At 60.6% G+C, this 22,383-nt stretch overlaps 1 protein-coding gene across 1 annotated transcript in view; it reads left to right on the top strand.

Moving 5' to 3' along the window:
- shrprbck1r (sharpin and rbck1 related) overlaps positions 1 to 21,772 on the top strand; it is a 96,288-nt gene extending 74,516 nt beyond the window's left edge. Inside the window, exons 9-13 of the mRNA XM_038796479.1 lie at positions 614 to 725; positions 7,479 to 7,658; positions 9,438 to 9,536; positions 12,798 to 12,941; positions 20,707 to 21,772. Coding sequence (XP_038652407.1) covers positions 614 to 725; positions 7,479 to 7,658; positions 9,438 to 9,536; positions 12,798 to 12,941; positions 20,707 to 20,787 — 616 coding nt within the window. The 3' untranslated portion in view covers positions 20,788 to 21,772. The remainder of the gene's footprint in view (positions 1 to 613; positions 726 to 7,478; positions 7,659 to 9,437; positions 9,537 to 12,797; positions 12,942 to 20,706) is intronic.
- Positions 21,773 to 22,383: the final 611 nt, after the last annotated feature.

The raw sequence follows: 22,383 nt of genomic DNA, 5'->3' as shown, positions 1-22,383 counted from the left end.
GCACTGTAGGCCTGATCCATCCCCGTGGCTTGCCAGGCCAATTCTGTTGAAGGTCCACCACAAACTCCCCCTCACCATTTACCACACCACCAATTGTCATGTCATCTCAAACTTACTGATCATGGCAGAGATGCTAAATCAATATTTCGCCTCAGTTTTCACGGGGAGGACACTGATGTCATTCCTATAGGAACGGGCAATTCAGGGGTAATAGAAAGGGTGGAACCTGGAACAATCAGCATCAATCGGGAAACTGTACTCAACAAACTCTTGGGATTGAGGGCAGACAAGTCCCCAGGGCCCGATGGACTACATCCCAGGGTGTTAAAGGAAGTGGCAGCGGAGGTAGTGGATCCATTGGTTGTAATATTCCAAAATTCCCTGGACATGGGAAAGGCTCCGGTGGATTGGAAATATGCTAACGTAGATGCTTGTTGAATCCTGGGACTCTAGGTTGAACCAGGAACCCATATGAAACTTTTAAACGGGCCAGTGGGGATAGCTGACCAAAGATAGGCTGAAAACACTCCTTCATTTTGGTGTAACAGGAGACGAGAGATAAGCAAACATTTTACAGAAGGTGCATCAATAATTCCTGTTGGCCTGCCCACAGGGACTGTCTGAAGCAGCTGATTCGGAGCTGTACTGACCCACAGGTGTCCTGTCCATTCCGGGATGAAAGCTACGCGTGTGACAGCAAACTCCAGGAACGGGAAGTCCGAGCGGTGAGTGACTTCTGGTATCCAGGAAGGGGTCCGGATGGAGTGACCTCTGGAATCCGGGGAGGGTTCCGGACGGAGTGACCTCTGGTATCCGGGGAGGGGTCCGGACGGAGTGACCTCTGGTATCCGGGGAGGGGTCCGGATGGAGTGACCTCTGGTATCCGGGGAGGGGTCCAGATGGAGTGACCTCTGGTATCAGGGGAGGGGTCTCTGAGCGGAGTGATCACTGGTATTGGGGGAGGGGTCCGGATGGAGTGACCTCTGGTATCCGGGGAGAGGGCCGGACGGAGTGACCTCTGGTATTCGGGGAGGGGTCGGGACGGAGTGACCCCTGGTATCCGGGGAGGGGTCCGGACGGAGTGACCTCTGGTATCTGAGGTGGGGTCTCTGAGCGGAGTGACCTCTGGTATCCGGGGAGAGGGCCGGACGGAGTGACCTCTGGTATCCGGGGAGGGGTCGGGACGGAGTGACCTCTGGTATCCGGGGAGGGGTCGGGACGGAGTGACCCCTGGTATCCGGGGAGGGGTCCGGACGGAGTGACCTCTGGTATCTGGGGTGGGGTCTCTGAGCGGAGTGACCTCTGGTATCTGGGGTGGGGTCCGAGCGGAGTGACCTCTGGTATCCGGGGAGGGGTCCGGACGGAGTGACCTCTGGTATCTGGGGTGGGGTCTCCGAGCGGAGTGACCTCTGGTATCTGGGGTGGGGTCCGAGCGGAATGACCTCTGGTATCCGGGGAGGGGTCCGGACGGAATGACCTCTGGTATCCGGGGAGGGGTCCGGACGGAGTGACCTCTGGTATCCGGGGAGGGGTCTGGACGGAGTGACCTCTGGTATCCGGGGAGGGGTCCGGATGGAGTGACCTCTGGTATCCGGGGAGGGGTCACGACGGAATGACCTCTGGTATCCGGGGAGGGGTCTGGATGGAGTGACCTCTGGTATCCGGGGAGGGGTTTGGACGGAGTGACCTCTGGTATCCGGGGAGGGGTCCGGACGGAGTGACCTCTGGTATCCGGGGAGGGGTCCGGACGGAGTGACCCCTGGTATCGGGGGTGGGGTCCAGATGGAGTGACCTCTGGTATCGGGGGAGGGGTCCAGACGGAGTGACCTCTGGAACTGCAGATTAATTTCTTTCCCACCACTTGCTCACATTGGAGGGGGGGGGGGGGATAGATTTTTTTTTTTGGAAAGGAATCTTGAGATATCGAGTAAATGCTGGAAACGGAATTGAGATACAGATCAGTAAATCGATATGAATGGCAGAGCAAGATCATCGAGTCATAGATGTTTACAGTATGGAAACAGGCCCTTCGGCCCAGCTTGTCCATGCTGCCCAGTTTCTATCGCTAAGCGAGTCCCACTTGCTCGCATTTGGCCCGTATCCCTCTATACCCACCCTGCCCATGTAACTGTCTAACTGTTTTAAAGGATAAAATTGTACCTGCCTCTACCACAGCCTCTGACAGCTCGTTCCAGACACACACCACCCTCTGTGTGAAAATATTGCCCCTGGGGACCCTTTTGTATCTCTCCCCTCTCACCTTAAACCTCTGCCCTTTAGTTCTAGACTCCTCTACCTTTGGGGAAAGATGTTGACTATCTACCTTATCGATGCTCCTCATTATTTTATAGACCTCTATAAGTTCACCCCTAAGCCTCCGACGCTCCAGGGAAAAAAGTCCCAGCCTATCCAGCCTCTCCTTATAACTCAGACCATCAAGTCCCGGTAGCATCCTCGTAAATCTCTTCTGCACTCTTTCTAGTTTAACAATATCCTTCCTATAATAGGGTGACCAGAACTGAACACAGTATTCCATGTGTGGTCTTACCAATGTCTTGTACAACTTTAACAAGACGTCCCAACTCCTGTATTCAATATTCTGACCAATAAAACCTAGCCTGCTGAATGCCTTCTTCACCACCCTGTCCACCTGCCACTCCACCTTCAAGGAGCTATGTACCTGTACCCCTCAATCTCTTTGTTCTGTAATTCTCCCCAACTCCCTGCCATTAACTGAGTGGGTCCTGCCCTGATTTGATTGACCAAAATGCATCACCTCACATTTATCCAAATTAAACTCCATCTGCCATTCAGCAGCCCACTGGCCCAATGGATCAAGATCCTGTTGCAATCTTATATAAACTATCCACTATGTTACAAATCTTGGTGTCATCTGCAAACTTACTAACCATGCCTCCTATATTCTCATCCAAATCATTCATATAAATAACAAATAACAGTGGACCCAGCTCCGATCCCTGAGGCACACCGCTGGTCACAGGCCTCCACTTTGAAAGACAACCAGCCTTTGGCTTCGGAAGCTAAGCCAATTCCCCCGCCCTGGATTCCGTGAGATTTAACCTTTTGCAACAACCTACCATGCCCACAAGCTGGAGGGGCCGAATGGCCTTCAACGGCTGCCACCGGTTTATGTTACGTCCTGACCTCTTGAGTTTCTACTCACCATCTGATCCCTGTGGGGGAGAAGCAGGTTAATGATGACAGCCAGTCAGCACCTGGACCCGATCCTTGGGTGGTGAGGACAAATCTTCCAGGGTCTCCAACTATTCCTCTACCCCCAACCAGAGTGTGGCTGCAAAGATGCCCTTTCAGAGTCTCCTGACTCTGAGTCCCTATTGGTTCCCCCAGACCAGGTGACCCTTACTTGCCCTGAAGAGGATAATCGCCACAGTGGGATCAGGTGAGGATAGCTGGAAACACAGGCGGTGATGCCACCTGCAGTTAACCAGCCCTTTCCCAACACTCAGTGTGACTGCTATCTGAGCAAATAACAGCTGCCAGGAATGGAGCCCCACCCTAATCGTGATCAGGGTGCCCTGAATCCCGTGTTATCTCGAGTTCAAGGAGCAGCCAACCAGCTCAACGTGGAACAGCCTAACCCTAACCCTCACCCTAATTTTATTATTATTGATTAACTTTGGGGGATCAATAACCAAACCCTACATTTCTAAAGCACCTCAAAAGCAGTTAAAGGTACCAAGCTGTTTCACAGCAGCATTATCACAAACAGTTCAATATTGAGCCACACAAGGATGAATGACCAAAAGAGATAGATATTCAGCAACATGCCAAAGAAAGGGAGAGAGGGAGAGATTTAGGAAGTGAATTCCCGAGCTTCAGACCAGGCGGCTGAAGGCGCGGCTGCCAGTGGTGGAATGAATGAATGTTTGGGATGTGCCGCCAGAGTCCAGAATAGAGGAACACAGCTATCTCGGAAGGTTGTGGTTTTGCAATGGAGGCCCGTGTCCCGGACGGTGATAGGCCAGGAATGGAGGCCCGTGTCCCGGGCTGTGATAGGCCAGGAATGGAGGACCGTGTCCCGGACGGTGATAGGCCAGGAATGGAGGCCCGTGTCCCGGGCGGTGATAGGCCAGGAATGGAGGACCGTGTCCCGGGCTGTGATAGGCCAGGAATGGAGGCCCGTGTCCCGGGCGGTGATAGGCCAGGAATGGAGGCCGTGTCCCGGGCGGTGATAGGCCAGGAATGGAGGACTGTGTCCCGGGCGGTGATAGGCCAGGAATGGAGGCCCGTGTCCCGGGCTGTGATAGGCCAGGAATGGAGGACTGTGTCCCGGACGGTGATAGGCCAGGAATGGAGGACTGTGTCCCGGACGGTGATAGGCCAGGAATGGAGGACCGTGTCCCGGGTGGTGATAGGCCAGGAATGGAGGACAGTGTCCCGGGCGGTGATAGGCCAGGAATGGAGGCCCGTGTCCCGGGCGGTGATAGGCCAGGAATGGAGGCCCGTGTCCCGGTCAGTGATAGGCCAGGAATGGAGGACCGTGTCCCGGGCGGTGATAGGCCAGGAATGGAGGACAGTGTCCCGGGCGGTGATAGGCCAGGAATGGAGGCCCGTGTCCCGGGCGGTGATAGGCCAGGAATGGAGGGCCGTGTCCCGGACGGTGATAGGCCAGGAATGGAGGCCTGTGTCCCGGGCGGTGATAGGCCAGGAATGGAGGACTCTGTCCCGGGCGGTGATAGGCCAGGAATGGAGGCCCGTGTCCCGGGCGGTGATAGGCCAGGAATGGAGGCCCGTGTCCCGGGCGGTGACAGGCCAGGAATGGAGGACTGTGTCCCGGGCGGTGATTGGCCAGGAATGGAGGCCTGTGTCCCGGGCGGTGATAGGCCAGGAATGGAGGACAGTGTCCCGGGCAGAGATAGGCCAGGAATGGAGGACTGTGTCCCGGGTGGTGATAGGCCAGGAATGGAGGCCGTGTCCCGGGCGGTGATAGGCCAGGAATGGAGGCCATGTCCCGGGCGGTGATAGGCCAGGAATGGAGGACTGTGTCCCGGGCGGTGATAGGCCAGGAATGGAGGCCCGTGTCCCGGGCGGTGATAGGCCAGGAATGGAGGCCCGTGTCCCGGACGGTGATAGGCCAGGAATGGAGGCCTGTGTCCCGGGCGGTGATAGGCCAGGAATGGAGGCCCGTGTCCCGGGCGGTGATAGGCCAGGAATGGAGGCCCGTGTCCCGGGCGGTGATAGGCCAGGAATGGAGGCCGTGCCCCGGGCGGTGATAAACCAGGAATGGAGGACAGTGTCCCGGGCTGTGATAGGCCAGGAATGGAGGACTGTGTCCCGGACGGTGATAGGCCAGGAATGGAGGACAGTGTCCCGGGCTGTGATAGGCCAGGAATGGAGGACTGTGTCCCGGACGGTGATAGGCCAGGAATGGAGGCCCGTGTCCCGGGCGGTGATAGGCCAGGAATGGAGGACTGTGTCCCGGGCGGTGATAGGCCAGGAATGGAGGACTGTGTTCCGGGCAGTGATAGGCCAGGAATGGAGGACTGTGTCCCGGGCGGTGATAGGCCAGGAATGGAGGACTATGTCCCGGGCGGTGATAGGCCAGGAATGGAGGCCCGTGTCCCGTGTCCCGGGCGGTGATAGGCCAGGAATGGAGGACTGTGTCCCGGACGGTGATAGGCCAGGAATGGAGGACCGTGTCCCGGACGGTGATAGGCCAGGAATGGAGGCCTGTGTCCCGGACGGTGATAGGCCAGGAATGGAGGACAGTGTCCCGGGCGGTGATAGGCCAGGTATGGAGGCCGTGTCCCGGGCGGTGATAGGCCAGGAATGGAGGCCGTGCCCCGGGCGGTGATAGGCCAGGAATGGAGGCCCGTGTCCCGGGCGGTGATTGGCCAGGAATGGAGGCCCGTGTCCCGGGCTGTGATTGGCCAGGAATGGAGGACCGTGTCCCGGGCGGTGATAGGCCAGGAATGGAGGCCTGTGTCCCGGATGGTGATAGGCCAGGAATGGAGGCCGTGCCCCGGGTGGTGATAGGCCAGGAATGGAGGCCCGTGTCCCGGGCGGTGATAGGCCAGGAATGGAGGCCTGTGTCCCGGGCGGTGATTGGCCAGGAATGGAGGACTGTGTCCCGGGCTGTGATAGGCCAGGAATGGAGACCGTGTCCCGGGCTGTGATAGGCCAGGAATGGAGGACCGTGTCCCGGTCAGTGATAGGCCAGGAATGGAGGACCGTGTCCCGGGCGGTGATAGGCCAGGAATGGAGGACAGTGTCCCGGGCGGTGATAGGCCAGGAATGGAGGCCGTGTCCCGGACGGTGATAGGCCAGGAATGGAGGCCGTGTCCCGGGCGGTGATAGGCCAGGAATGGAGGCCGTGTCCCGGACGGTGATAGGCCAGGAATGGAGGCCGTGCCCCGGGTGGTGATAGGCCAGGAATGGAGGACTGTGTCCCGGGCGGTGATAGGCCAGGAATGGAGGCCGTGCCCCGGGTGGTGATAGGCCAGGAATGGAGGACTGTGTCCCGGGCGGTGATAGGCCAGGAATGGAGGACTGTGTCCCGGGCGGTGATAGGCCAGGAATGGAGGCCCGTGTCCCGGGCGGTGATAGGCCAGGAATGGAGGACAGTGTCCCGTGTCCCGGGTGGTGATAGGCCAGGAATGGAGGACCGTGTCCCGGGCGGTGATAGGCCAGGAATGGAGGACAGTGTCCCGGGCAGTGATAGGCCAGGAATGGAGGCCGTGCCCCGGGTGGTGATAGGCCAGGAATGGAGGACAGTGTCCCGGGCGGTGATAGGCCAGGAATGGAGGACAGTGTCCCGGGCGGTGATAGGCCAGGAATGGAGCACAGTGTCCCGGGCGGTGATAGGTCAGGAATGGAGGACTGTGTCCCGGGCGGTGATAGGCCAGGAATGGAGGCCCGTGTCCCGGGCGGTGATAGGCCAGGAATGGAGGACCGTGTCCCGGGCGGTGATAGGCCAGGAATGGAGGACCGTGTCCAGGGTGGTGATTGGCCAGGAATGGAGGACCGTGTCCCGGGCGGTGATAGGCCAGGAATGGAGGCCGTGTCCCGGGCAGTGATAGGCCAGGAATGGAGGACCGTGTCCCGGGCGGTGATAGGCCAGGAATGGAGGACCGTGTCCAGGGTGGTGATTGGCCAGGAATGGAGGACCGTGTCCCGGGCGGTGATAGGCCAGGAATGGAGGCCGTGTCCCGGGCAGTGATAGGCCAGGAATGGAGGACAGTGTCCCGGGCGGTGATAGGCCAGGAAGAAACCGGTTGTGTGAAGGGGAGGCAGTTGACGGTGAATGTGAGGAGGTGCTCGATATAATCATGATGCCTCTGGAAGGTCAGGAGGTGGTGATGGAGATGCACGCGGAGAAGGTGTTTGATCGGGTGGAGTGGGCGTATTTGTGGGAGGTACTGGGGCCGTTTGGGTTCAGGCAGGGGTTTGTGGGAATTTGCGGTTCTAAACGTTGCTCTTGGATTTGTGATTCCCAGCTGGTTTCACTCGAAGACTACGATAAATTCCTGGATCGCGGCATGAGTGTGGCAGAGAGCAGCAGTGCCAACAGTTACCACTGCAGAACGGCAGACTGCAGGGGCTGGTGTATCTACGAGGACACAGTCAATGAATTCCGCTGCCCAATCTGCTCAAAGCTTAACTGCCTGCTCTGTAAGGTAAAGTTCAACAGGGTCAGCTTCGAGCACCATTAAACCCAAAGCACAGCACTGTGAGAGGGTCGGTACTGAGGGAGTGCTGCACTGTCAGAGGGTCAGTACTGAGGGAGTGCCGCACTGTCAGAGGGTCAGTACTGAGGGAGAGCTGCACTGTCAGAGGGTCAGTACTGAGGGAGAGCTGCACTGTCAGAGGGTCAGTACTGAGGGAATGCTGCACTGTCAGAGGGTCAGTACTGAGGGAGCCCTGCATTGTCAGAGGGTCAGTACTGAGGGGGTGCTGCACTGTCAGAGGGTCAGTACTGAGGGAGTGCTGCACTGTCAGAAGGTCAGTACTGAGGGAGTGCCGCACTGTCAGAGGGTCAGTACTCAGGGAGTGCTGCACTGTCAGAGGGTCAGTGCTGAGGGAGCGCTGCACTGTCAGAGGGTCAGTACTGAGGGAGCGCTGCACTGTCAGAGGGTCAGTACTGAGGGAGCGCCGCCCTGTCAGAGGGTCAGTACTGAGGGAGTGCCGCACTGTCAGAGGGTCAGTACTGAGGGAATGCTGCACTGTCAGAGGGTCAGTACTGAGGGAGCCCTGCACTGTCAGAGGGTCAGTACTGAGGGGGTGCTGCACTGTCAGAGGGTCAGTACTGAGGGAGTGCTGCACTGTCAGAAGGTCAGTACTGAGGGAGTGCCGCACTGTCAGAGGGTCAGTACTCAGGGAGTGCTGCACTGTCAGAGGGTCAGTGCTGAGGGAGCGCTGCACTGTCAGAGGGTCAGTACTGAGGGAGCGCTGCACTGTCAGAGGGTCAGTACTGAGGGAGTGCTGCACTGTCAGAGGGTCAGTACTGAGGGAGTGCTGCACTGTCAGAGGGTCAGTACTGAGGGAGTGCCGCACTGTCAGAGGGTCAGTACTGAGGGAGCGCCGCACTGTCAGAGGGTCAGTACTGAGGGAGTGCTGCACTGTCAGAGGGTCAGTACTGAGGGAGTGCTGCACTGTCAGAGGGTCAGTACTGAGGGAGTGCTGCACTGTCAGAGGGTCAGTACTGAGGGAGTATCGCACTGTCAGAGGGTCAGTACTGAGGGAGTGCTGCACTGTCAGAGGGTCAGTACTGAGGGAGCGTCGCACTGTCAGAGGGTCAGTACTGAGGGAGTGCCGCACTGTCAGAGGGTCAGTACTGAGGGAGTGCTGCACTGTCAGAGGGTCAGTACTGAGGGAGTGCTGCACTGTCAGAGGGTCAGTACTGAGGGAGTGCTGCACTGTCAGAGGGTCAGTACTGAGGAATGCCGCACTGTCAGAGGGTCAGTATTGAGGGGGTGTGTACCGTGCTTTGAATAATAACAACCATGAAACTATATCAATTGTTGTAAAAACCTATCTGGTTTGCTAATGTCCTTTAGGGAAGGAAATCTGCCGTTCTTACCCGGTCTGGCCTACATGTGACTCCTGATCCAGTACATGGGACGGGTGGTTGCTCTGTCACTGGGCACAATGTTGAGCATCTGGGAAATGAAGCCACGCCGTGTTCATTATGTACATCGACGGTCCGAATGCGTTTTAAATGCAGCCAGTCCCACATCCATGTTATTGGGATGGTGTCTCTCCTCCCTGTGCCCAGGATGGTCCAGTCCTGCTGCTCACTGAGTGACGTTGGTCAGCTTGAACCTCCTGAGCTGGTGGGCCTGCCTCATTGACGGGACGGTGTGTCACCCCCCCCCCCCTCCAGGGCCCCTCTCACCACCCTCGCTGACCAGCATCGACTGTCTCACCCTGCCTCTTCCTTCTCTTCCCTGTCACAGGAAATTCACGAAGGAATGAACTGCAAACAGTATCAAGACGACTTGCGGAGTCGGGCACTAAACGATTCCGCTGCTCGACGCACAACCGAGATGCTGACGGTAAACCTGCCATTGAATCAGCGGATGGGGAATGGGGCGGTGATCACAGTTAGTGAAGAGGGGGGGGGAGTGTGAGAGAGGGATTCAAGTTTACATGGCCTTTCCCGATACAGGACAGGATTTCATCCCAGGGAAGCTTTGCATTTGATGGAGAATTCAGAAGGAAATGTTCAGGGAGGAGAAAGGGTCCAGGTAATATCGGCAACGAAGGAGAGGAGGGTTTTTAACCTTCTGTCCCTCCCACCTCCCCATTCGCTGCTTCTATCCCCGCCCCATCTCCCCATTCGCTGCTTCTGTCCCCGCCCCATCTCCCCATTCGCTGCTTCTGTCCCTCCCCTCTCCCCATTCGCTGCTTCTGTCCCCGCCCCCTCTCCCCATTCGCTGCTTCTGTCCCCTCCCCCTCTCCCCATTCGCTGCTTCTGTCCCTCCCCCTCTCCCCATTCGCTGCTTCTGTCCCTCCCCCTCTCCCCATTCGCTGCTTCTGTCCCTCCTCCTCCCCCCATTCGTGCCTTCTGTCCCTCCCCCTCTCCCCATTCGCTGCTCCTGTCCCTCCCCCTCTATCCATTCGCTGCTCCTGTCCCTCCCACCTCCCCATTCGCCGCTTCTGTCCCTCCCCCTCTCCCCATTCGTTACTTCTGTCCCCGCCTCCTCTCCCCATTCACCGCTTGTCTCCGCCCCTTCTCCCCATTCGCTGCTTCTGTCCCTCCCCTCTCCTCATTCGCTGCTTCTGTCCCTCCCCCCTCCCCATTTGCTGCTTCTGTCCCTCCCCCATCCCCATTCGCTGCTTCTGTCCCTCCCCATCCCCATTCGCTGCTCCTGTCCCTCCCCCTCTCCCCATTCGCTGCTTCTGTCCCTCCCCCTCTCCTCATTCGCTGCTTCTGTCCCTCCCCCTCTCCCCATTCGCTGCTTCTGCCCCTCCCCCTCTCCCCATTCGCTGCTTCTGTCCCTCCCCCTCTCCCCATTCGCTGCATCTGTCCCCCTCTCCCCATTTGCTCCTTCTGTCCCTCCCGACCCCTCCCCATTCGCTGCATCTGTCCCTCCCCCTCTCCCCATTCGCTGCTTCTGTCCCTCCCCCCTCTCCCCATTCGCTGCTTCTGTCCGTCCCACTCTCCCCATTCGCTGTTTCTGTCCCTCCCCCTCTCCCCATTCACTGCTTCTGTCCCCACCCCCTTTCCCCATTCGCCGTTTCTGTCCCTCCCCCTCTCCCCATTCGCTACTTCTGTCCCCGCCTCCTCTCCCCATTCACCGCTTGTCTCCGCCCCTTCTCCCCATTCGCTGCTTCTGTCCCTCCCCACTCCTCATTCGCTGCTTCTGTCCCTCCCCCTCTCCCCATTCGCTACTTCTGTCCCTCCCCACTCCTCATTCGCTGCTTCTGTCCCTCCCCCTCTCCCCATTCGCTACTTCTGTCCCCGCCTCCTCTCCCCATTCACCGCTTGTCTCCGACCCTTCTCCCCATTCGCTGCTTCTGTCCCTCCCCCTCTCCCCAGTCGCTGCATCTGTCCCTCCCCTTCTCCCCATTCGCTGCATCTGTCCCCCTCTCCCCATTCGCTGCATCTGTCCCACTCTCCCCATTCGCTGCATCTGTCCCCCTCTCCCCATTCGCTGCATCTGTCCCCCTCTCCCCATTCGCTGCATCTGTCCCACTCTCCCCATTCGCTGCATCTGTCCCCCTCTCCCCAGTCGCTGCATCTGTCCCTCCCCTTCTCCCCATTCGCTGCATCTGTCCCCCTCTCCCCATTCGCTGCATCTGTCCCACTCTCCCCATTCGCTGCTTCTGTCCCTCCTCCTCTCCCCATTTGCTGCTTCTGTCCCTCCCACTCTCCCCATTCGCTGTTTCTGTCCCTCCCCCTTCTCCCCATTCGCTGCTTCTGTCCCTCCCCCTTCTGCCCATTCACTGCTTCTGTTCCCCCCCCCCCCCCCCCCCCGCGCTCCCCTCCCTATTCGCTGCTTCCACCACCTTTCCAGTGAGGGATCAAGGTTCAATAACAATATGCATTCAAAAAGCACTTTTAATGTGGTAAGATATCCCAGAGTGCATAGCAGGAATGTTATCAAACACTGAGACACGCCCGGAGATATTGGGGCCGCTGAACAAAAACTGCACCAAACGTTTAAGGGAGTGTGTGAAGGTGGAGAGAGCAGCGGAGAGATTTAGGGAAAGGGCAGCAGAGGTTTGGATGAGCTCAGGTTTATCGAGGTCGAAAGATAGACAGCCAGACAAGGGGACTGTTGGAATGGTCAAGTCTTGAGCTAACAAAAACATAGATGAGAGTTTGAGCAACAGACCATTGGGCCTTTGCTGAGAATACACCTGGAGGGCTGTGTGCAGGTTCAGTCTGTGTATCTAAGGAAGGATACACTTGCCCAGGAGCAAAGGTTCAGTGGGTTGGTTCCTGGGATAAGAGGGTTGTCCTGTGATGAGACGCTGAGTGTAAGATACCTGCGGAGTATGAATAATAATCGCCTTGAAATGTACTGTCAGGGGGTTTGACTGAGCGGCTGCTTCCTCTTATGGTAACATGGGGGTCACAGTCTCCGAATAAGGGGTCAACCATCACTGGCTGAGATGTGAATCTTTTCAATTCTCTACCCCAGCGAACTGTAGGTGCTGAGTCGTTGAGAATATTCAAGGCAGAGAGAAGTAGATTTTTGGGCAGGAATGGGACCGAGGGATATGGGGATCAGGCAGGAAAGGAGCATTGATGTACAAGTTCGCGCAACATCTTATTGAATGGCAGTGCAGGTTCGAGGGGTCCTCTTCCTGTTTCTCATCGAGTTTTGGTCTGAGGAAGGGGAGAGGTCAGGCAATATTGCAGAAGAAAATATTCCCTTTCGGAAATTCCCTGTCAGAAATTCTATATAAGGCATTGAATATTTACTGAAAAGAGAGCCTCGTTGCTGAAGATTTTGCATCATCGGGACAAACACAAGAATACCAAATTTCAAACAATCACCGCAACTTATACTGCAGGAGAAAAGTGTTCTGATTGGTTTGCAAGTTGGCTCTGATTGGCCGAGGTGTTGCCATGGAGAGAGCAACAAGGCACAATAGGCTTCTGGGTAATTCAAAATAGGTACGAGGCTTGAACATATTCCTTTCGTTTGCAGAGAATGGGCCCCCATGTGTGAATGTGAGTCACTTCTGGCAGTGAACCACAGACAAGCTCAACTCCTTAAGGCAGCAACTTGGAGACGGGGAGCAGTCAAGTTGTTTATAAATGTATATTTGTGTTAATAACAGTGAAAGTTCTCCCTTTGTAGACAATGGTTCAGAACGGAGAGGCAATGCACTGCCCCAAGTGTAAGATAATAGTTCAGAAGAAGGATGGATGTGATTGGTTACGGTGCCCGGTCTGTCACACGGAGATCTGCTGGGTTACCAAGGGATACCGCTGGGGTCCTGGGGTAAGCTGGCTAACAATCGGCCTGTTGTTTGGTTTTGTGTTTCTGATTTGTGTGGGACATTCTCGATACAATTGAAAAGGAGTGAAGGAGAAGAGGGAAGTCAGGAAGATGAAATACTGGGGGGTGGGGTGATCTTAGGTGTGGGTAAGCGAGGGGAGCAGTTCCGCAGTTTTAATGAGTGGGAAACAGGGATCAGTCTTGGAAATCAAGTGACACAGCTTCCCACATCCTGCAGGTGGAGCAGACTCGGGACACCACATTCCCACCTACGAGTAACTTTTCACCCCCCCCCCCCCACCCCTTATTTATCGAGAATCTCTCTAGCTCTGCTAAAATATATTCAAAGATTCTGCTTCCACTGCCTTTCGAGGTCGAGAGTTCCAGAGACTCAGTGAAAAAACTTCACCTAATCTCCGTTTTAAATGAGCGATCCCTTATTTTTAAACAGTGACCCTAAAGCTCTCGATTCTCCCACAAGAGGAAACATCCTCTCCACATCCACCCTGTCAACACCCCCAGGATCTGGCATGAATTATCCTCTTCCTCTTCTTAGCTGCAGTAAGTAGAAGCCTAACCTGTCCAACCAATCCTCAGGAGAGATCACACCCATTCTAATGGAGCTCCATGAATCCTCCTGGATGGTCCTATTGACTCCCAGAATGAGAGATTGTTGTCGGGAACATCCCTGTGAACAATCCCAAAGGATAAATCCCGCGGGGTGAGGGGGATGTGAATCTGCTTCTGTTACTGATCTGTCACAACAAACAGCTGAGCTGTAACAGGGGACAATGTAACAGGGGAGAGAGAGCTTACTGGGGCAGAGAACACTGGGTACCAGGGCCCCCATTCTTCACTGTCTGATGCTTCAGGCAACTGATTGCAGGAGCCTGGCGGCAGTGGGGAGGGCAGAGGACTGCCCCATATCCCGTGTCTGCCCCCGTGTCATTTACAACAACTGCCCCTGGGTCACCCCCAGTCACTGCCCCTGACTCACCCCCAGCCACTGCCCCTGACCCACCCCCAGCCACTGCCCCTGGGTCACCCCCAGCCACTGCCCCTGACTCACCCCCAGTCACTGCCCCTGGGTCACCCCCAGCCACTGCCCCTGGGTCACCCCCAGCCACTGTCCCCTCGGTCACCACCAGCCACTGCCCCTGGGTCACCCCCAGCCACTGCCCCCTCGGTCACCCCCAGTCACTGTCCCCTCGGTCACCCCCAGACACTGCCCCTGACCCACCCCCAGCCACTGCCCTGGGTCACCCCCAGCCACTGCCCCTGACTCACCCCCAGCCACTGCCCCTGACTCACCCCCAGCCACTGCCCCCTCGGTCACCCCCAGACACTGCCCCTGACCCACCCACAGCCACTGCCCCTGACCCACCCCCAGTCACTGCCCCTGACTCACCCCCAGCCACTGTCCCCTCGGTCACCACCAGCCACTGCCCTGGGTCACCCCCAGCCACTGCCCCCTCGGTCACCCCCAGCCACTGCCCCCTCGGTCACCCCCAGACGCTGCTCCTGACCCACCCCCAGCCACTGCCCCTGGGTCACTCACAGCCACTGCCCCTGACTCACCCCCAGTCACTGCCCCTGACCCACCCACAGCCACTGCCTCTGACTCACCCCCAGTCACTGCCCCTGGGTCACCCCCAGCCACTGCCCCTGACCCACCCACAGCCACTGCCTCTGACTCACCCCCAGCCACTGCCCCCTCGGTCACCCCCAGACACTGCCCCTGACCCACCCCCAGACACTGCCCCTGGGTCACCCCCAGCCACTGCCCCTGACTCACCCCCAGCCACTGCCCCTGGGTCACCCCCAGCCACTGCCCCCTGGGTCACCCCCAGTCACTGCCCCTGACCCACCCCCAGTCACTGCCCCTGACTCACCCCCAGTCACTGCCCCCTCGGTCACCCCCAGACACTGCCCCTGACCCACCCCCAGCCACTGCCCCTGACCCACCCCCAGACACTGCCCCTGGGTCACCCCCAGCCACTGCCCCTGACTCACCCCCAGCCACTGCCCCTGGGTCACCCCCAGTCACTGCCCCCTGGGTCACCCCCAGTCACTGCCCCTGACCCACCCCCAGTCACTGCCCCTGACTCACCCCCAGCCACTGCCCCTGACCCACCCCCAGTCACTGCCCCTGGGTCACCCCCAATCACTGCCCCTGACCCACCCCAGCCACTGCCCCTGGGTCACCCCCAGTCACTGCCCCTGACCCACCCACAGCCACTGCCCCTGGGTCACCCCCAGTCACTGCCCCTGACCCACCCCCAGTCACTGCCCCTGACCCACCCCCAGTCACTGCCCCTGGGTCACCCCCAGTCACTGCCCCTGACCCACCCCCAGCCACTGCCCCTGACCCCCCCCCCCCAGTCACTGCCCCTGACCCACCCCCAGTCACTGCCCCTGACCCACCCCCAGCCACTGCCCCTGACCCCCCCCAGCCACTGCCCCTGACCCCCCCCCCCAGTCACTGCCCCTGACCCACCCCCAGTCACTGCCCCTGACTCACCCCCAGCCTCTGCCCCTGACCCACCCCCAGCCACTGCCCCTGGGTCACCCCCAGTCACTGCCCCTGGGTCACCCCCAGCCACTGCCCCTGACCCACCCCCAGCCACTGCCCCTGACTCACCCCCAGCCACTGCCTCTGACTCACCCCCAGTCACTGCCCCTGACTCACCCCCAGTCACTGCCCCAGACTCACCCCCAGCCACTGCCCCTGGGTCACCCACAGCCACTGCCCCTGACTCACCCCCAGTCACTGCCCCTGACCCACCCCCAGACACTGCCCCTGGGTCACTCCCAGTCACTGCCCCTGACCCACCCCCAGTCACTGCCCCTGACTCACCCCCAGCCACTGCCCCTGGGTCACCCCCAGCCACTGCCCCTAACTCACCCCCAGTCACTGCCCCTGGGTCACACCCAGCCACTGCCCCTGACCCACCCCCAGTCACTGCCCCTGACCCACCCCCAGTCACTGTCCCTGACTCACCCCCAGCCACTGTCCCTGACTCACCCCCAGCCACTGCCCCTGACCCACCCACAGCCACTGCCCCTGACTCACCCCCAGCCACTGCCCCCTGGGTCACCCCCAGCCACTGTCCCTGACTCACCCCCAGCCACTGCCCCTGACCCACCCACAGCCACTGCCCCTGACTCACCCCCAGCCACTGCCCCCTGGGTCACCCCCAGCCACTGCCCCCTGGGTCACCCCCAGTCACTGTCCCTGACTCACCCCCAGCCACTGCCCCCTGGGTCACCCCCAGCCACTGCCCCTGGGTCACCCCCAGCCACTGCCCCTGACCCACCCCCAGCCACTGCCCCTGACCCACCCCCAGCCACTGCCCCTGACTCACCCCCAGCCACTGCCCCTGGGTCACCCCCAGCCACTGCCCCTGACCCACCCCCAGTCACTGCCCCTGACTCACCCCCAGACACTGCCCCTGGGTCACCCCCAGCCACTGCCCCTGACCCACCCCCAGTCACTGCCCCTGGCTCACCCCCAGACACTGCCCCTGGGTCACCCCAGCCACTGCCTCTGACCCACCCCCAGTCACTGCCTCTGGGTCACCACCCAGCCACTGCCCCTGACTCACCCCCAGTCACTGCCCCTGACCCACCCACAGCCACTGCCCCAGACCCACCCACAGCCACTGCCCCTGGGTCACCCCCAGCCACTGCCTCTGACTCACCCCCAGTCACTGCCCCCTGGGTCACCCCCAGCCACTGCCCCCTGGGTCACCCCCAGTCACTGCCCCCTCGGTCACCCCCAGCCACTGCCCCTGACCCACCCCCAGCCACTGCCCCTGACCCACCCCCAGTCACTGCCCCTGACCCACCCCCAGTCACTGCCCCTGACCCACCCCCATCAGCTGCCCCTGGGTCACCCCCAGTCACTGCCCCTGACCCACCCCCAGTCACTGCCCCTGGTTCACCCCCAGTCACTGCCCCTGACCCACCCCCAGCCACTGCCCCTGACCCCCCCCCCCCAGTCACTGCCCCTGACCCACCCCCAGTCACTGCCCCTGACCCACCCCCAGCCACTGCCCCTGACCCCCCCCCAGCCACTGCCCCTGACCCACCCCCAGTCACTGCCCCTGACTCACCCCCAGTCACTGCCCCTGACCCACCCCCAGTCACTGCCCCTGGGTCACCCCCAGCCACTGCCCCTGACCCACCCCCAGCCACTGCCCCTGACCCACCCCCAGCCACTGCCCCTGACTCACCCCCAGCCACTGCCCCTGGGTCACCCCCAGCCACTGCCCCTGACCCACCCCCAGTCACTGCCCCTGACTCACCCCCAGACACTGCCTCTGGGTCACCCCCAGCCACTGCCCCTGACCCACCCCCAGTCACTGCCCCTGGCTCACCCCCAGACACTGCCCCTGGGTCACCCCAGCCACTGCCTCTGACCCACCCCCAGTCACTGCCTCTGGGTCACCACCCAGCCACTGCCCCTGACTCACCCCCAGTCACTGCCCCTGACCCACCCACAGCCACTGCCCCAGACCCACCCACAGCCACTGCCCCTGGGTCACCCCCAGCCACTGCCTCTGACTCACCCCCAGTCACTGCCCCCTGGGTCACCCCCAGTCACTGCCCCCTGGGTCACCCCCAGCCACTGCCCCCTGGGTCACCCCCAGCCACTGCCCCTGACCCACCCCCAGTCACTGCCCCTGACCCACCCCCAGTCACTGCCCCTGACCCACCCCCATCAGCTGCCCCTGGGTCACCCCCAGTCACTGCCCCTGACCCACCCCCAGTCACTGCCCCTGGGTCACCCCCAGTCACTGCCCCTGACCCACCCCCAGCCACTGCCCCTGACCCCCCCCCCCCAGTCACTGCCCCTGACCCACCCCCAGTCACTGCCCCTGACTCACCCCCAGTCACTGCCCCTGACCCACCCCCAGTCACTGTCCCTGACTCACCCCCAGCCACTGTCCCTGACTCACTCCCAGTCACTGTCCCTGACTCACCCCCAGCCACTGCCCCCTGGGTCACCCCCAGCCACTGCCCCCTGGGTCACCCCCAATCACTGCCCCTGGGTCACCCCCAGCCACTGCCCCCTGACCCACCCCCAGCCACTGCCCCTGACGCACCCCCAGCCACTGCCCCTGACCCACCCCCAGCCACTGCCCCTGGGTCACCCCCAGCCACTGCCCCTGACTCACCCCCAGCCACTGCCCCTGGGTCACCCCCAGCCACTGCCCCTGACCCACCCCCAGCCACTGCCCCTGGGTCACCCCCAGTCACTGCCCCTGGGTCACCCCCAGTCACTGCCCCTGGGTCACCCCAGCCACTGCCTCTGACCCACCCCCAGTCACTGCCTCTGGGTCACCCCCAGCCACTGCCCCTGACTCACCCCCAGTCACTGCCACTGGGTCACCCACAGCCACTGCCCCTGACCCACCCCCAGTCACTGCCCCTGGGTCACCCCCAGCCACTGCCCCTGACTCACCCCCAGCCACTGCCCCTGACTCACCCCCAGCCACTGCCCCTGACTCACCCCCAGCCACTGCCCCTGACCCACCCCCAGTCACTGCCCCTGACTCACCCCCAGCCACTGCCCCTGACCCACCCCCAGTCACTGCCCCTGGGTCGGCCCAGCCACTGCCCCTGACTCACCCCCAGCCACTGCCCCCTCGGTCACCCCCAGCCACTGCCCCTGGGTCACCCCCAGCCACTGCCCCTGGGTCACCCCCAGCCACTGCCCCTGGGTCACCCCCAGCCACTGCCCCTGGGTCACCCCCAGCCACTGTCCCTGACCCACCCCCAGCCACTGCCCCCTCGGTCACCCCCAGCCACTGCCCCTGGGTCACCCCCAGCCACTGCCCCTGGGTCACCCCCAGCCACTGCCCCTGGGTCACCCCCAGCCACTGCCCCTGGGTCACCCCCAGTCACTGCCCCTGACCCACCCACAGTCACTGCCCCCGACCCACCCCCAGCCACTGCCCCTGACTCACCCCCAGCCACTGCCCCTGACCCACCCCCAGCCACTGCCCCTGGGTCACCCCCACCCACTGCCCCTGGGTCACCCCCAGACACTGCCCCTGGGTCACCCCCAGCCACTGCCCCTGGGTCACCCCCAGCCACTGCCCCTGGGTCACCCCCAGACACTGCCCCTAGGTCACCCCAGCCACTGCCCCTGACCCCCCCCCCCCCCCCCAGCCGCTGCCTCTGACTCACCCCCAGCCACTGCCCCTGGGTCACCGCCAGCCACTGCCCCTGGGTCACCCCCAGCCACTGCCCCTGACCCACCCCCAGCCACTGCCACTGACCCACCCCCAGTCACTGCCCCTGACTCACCCCCAGCCACTGCCCCTGGGTCACCCCCAGCCACTGCCCCTGACTCACCCCCAACCACTGCCTCTGACTCACCCCCAGTCACTGCCCCTGGGTCACCCCCAGCCACTGCCCCTGGGTCACCCCCAGCCACTGCCCCTGACCCCCCCCCCCAGCCGCTGCCTCTGACTCACCCCCAGCCACTGCCCCTGGGTCACCGCCTGCCACTGCCCCTGGGTCACCCCCAGCCACTGCCCCTGACCCACCCCCAGCCACTGCCCCTGACCCACCCCCAGTCACTGCCCCTGACCCACCCCCAGCCACTGCCCCTGGGTCACCCCCAGCCACTGCCCCTGACTCACCCCCAGCCACTGCCCCTGGGTCACCCCCAGCCACTGCCCCTGGGTCACCCCCAGTCACTGTCCCCTCGGTCACCCCCAGCCACTGCCCCTGGGTCACCCCCAGCCACTGCCCCTGGGTCACCCCCAGCCACTGCCCCTGACCCACCCCAGCCACTGCCCCTGACCCACCCCCAGTCACTGTCCCCTCGGTCACCCCCAGCCACTGCCCCGACTCACCCCCAGCCACTGCCCCTGACCCACCCCCAGCCACTGCCCCTGACCCACCCCCAGCCACTGCCCCTGGGTCACCCCCAGCCACTGCCCCTGACCCACCCCCAGCCACTGCCCCGGACTCACCCCCAGTCACTGCCCCTGGGTCACCCACAGCCACTGCACCGGACTCACCCCCAGTCACTGCCCCTGGGTCACCCCCAGCCACTGCCCCTGACCCACCCCCAGCCACTGCCCCTGACTCACCCCCAGCCACTGCCCCTGACCCACCCCCAGCCACTGCCCCTGACCCACCCCCAGTCACTGCCCCTGACTCACCCCCAGTCACTGTCCCTGGGTCACCCCCAGCCACTGCCCCTGACCCACCCCCAGCCACTGCTCCTGGGTCACCCCCAGCCACTGCCCCTGACCCACCCCCAGCCACTGCTCCTGGGTCACCCCCAGACACTGCCCCTGACTCACCCCCAGTCACTGCCTCTGACCCACCCCCAGCCACTGCCCCTGACCCACCTCCAGCCACTGCCCCTGACCCACCCCCAGCCACTGCCCCTGACCCACCCCCAGCCACTGCCCCTGACCCACCCCCAGCCACTGCCCCTGGGTCACCCCCAGCCACTGCCCCTGGGTCACCCCCAGCCACTGCCCCTGGGTCACCCCCAGCCACTGCCCCTGGGTCACCCCCAGTCACTGCCTCTGAACCACCCCCAGTCACTGCCTCTGACCCACCCCCAGTCACTGCCCCTGACCCACCCCCAGCCACTGCCCCTGACCCACCCCCAGTCACTGCCTCTGACCCACCCCCAGTCACGGCCCCCTCGGTCACCCCCAGACAAGAACTGACTGACTGTTTCTCTGTGAATGATATCTAACGATCTGTTCTCCCCCCCCCCCCCCCCCCTCTGCAGGGTCCCGGAGATCGAAGTGGAGGTTGCCGTTGCCTTGTTAATGGCCAGCGATGTCACCCGCTCTGTCAGAATTGTCACTGACCAACACCTCCCCAACCATACAAAGCCAACCTGGCAGTGTGGAGGGAGGGGGGAGGATGCACTGAACCCAGGCAGTCTGGGCAGAATTAACCAACGGGGAGAGGAGAGTGATGGGGCGATGAACCCGCAGAGACTGAATTCTCAATATCGGATCGGAGACCCTCAGCCTGACCCCTGCTGGCCATTTTCCCTAGCAGCTGGGACAGGGTGTGGTGTGGGGACTTGGCACACCTCAAACTAAATGTAAAGCCCACACCTGGCTCACTAGTGGGGAGGTATAACAGTGCCACATCACCACAGCCTGTGACAATGACCATCGCAGCTGCCAGGTAACATTCACCTCCAGCCACATAACCTGGTTAACCAGTGATAAAGGGTGGACACCAGGTTTGGGTCAGTGATCTCGGTATTCATTCACGTTGCGTGTCTGTGTATGTGAGGAATTTTATCTCTGTGTGTTTGCTGTTGAACCGGTGATAGGGCGAGTGATTTTTCATTGTTGTGTCTCCTTCACTCCCTCGGTTACTGAATCCTGAGATGTTTGAATAGACACAGGGTAGAGAGCATTTACCTGGCTTGTCTGTCATTGTCGGTGGCAAAAACGGTGTCGCCATAGCAAAAGGTACGGTCAGAGTGCCAAATTCTATTGGGCGACACTTGGTCAGGTGACAAGCTCTCCCACTGTCCTCAGCTGTTTGTTCCATTAATTTTATAAAGCACCTGTTGCTCGACCTGTTGTAAGGTTTCTGGATGAAGAAAAGATGAGATTTTTCTTTGGCCAGACTCTGTATGTCCCTCTTCATCAAAAACTTAATTATCTTAAACTGTGAGCTCGCCCGCCGACTTTCTCCCGGGTAAATCACACGTGGGGCAGCACGGTAACACAGGGGTTAGCACTGTTGCTTCGCAGCACCAGGGTCCCAGGTTCGATTGCCGGCTTGGGTCACTGTCTGTGCAGAGTCTGCACGTTCTCCTCGTGTCTGCGTGGGTTTCCTCCCACAAGTCCCTAAAGGTGTGCTATTCGGTGAATTGGACATTCTGAATTCTGCCTCGGTGTACCCGAACAGGCGTCGGAGAATGGCGACTAGGGGCTTTTCACAGTAACTTCATTGCAGTGTTAATGTAAGCCTACTTGTGAGAATAAAGATTATTACGCTCCCTCTCTCTACCCTGCCATCCTACATTATTTACCCTCAAACAGCTGCTCATGTCACATTCTAAGTAGCTCTGGGACTATCCAGTTCCGTAGTGATCAAGTTGATAAACAGTCAATCTTGTTGTGAAGTGGATATCTATCTAGGCCATTTCCTCAGCGCCATCAAACGGGGGTATCATTTGAATCTTGTTGAAAAGAGAAATGTTGCCAAAGTTTTTTGTCTTCAACTCACCAGGACAAACGCAAGAATTCTAAACTTCAAAGGATCACTGCAATTTATACTTCATGGGAAAAGCACATTGGTTGGCATGCCGACTCTGATTGGCCGTCAGGTTGCCAATGGAAAACGTAAAGGGGAATTATAGGCTTCCCAAACTCTCGGGTAATTCAAAAAGGTTGCACGGCTGGAACATAGTCCTTTTGTTTGCAGTATGAATGTA

This window comes from Scyliorhinus canicula, chromosome 5 (genome assembly GCF_902713615.1).
Source record: "Scyliorhinus canicula chromosome 5, sScyCan1.1, whole genome shotgun sequence".
In the NCBI taxonomy this organism is placed as follows: domain Eukaryota; kingdom Metazoa; phylum Chordata; class Chondrichthyes; order Carcharhiniformes; family Scyliorhinidae; genus Scyliorhinus; species Scyliorhinus canicula.
This window is presented reverse-complemented; position numbering and strand designations above follow the sequence as displayed.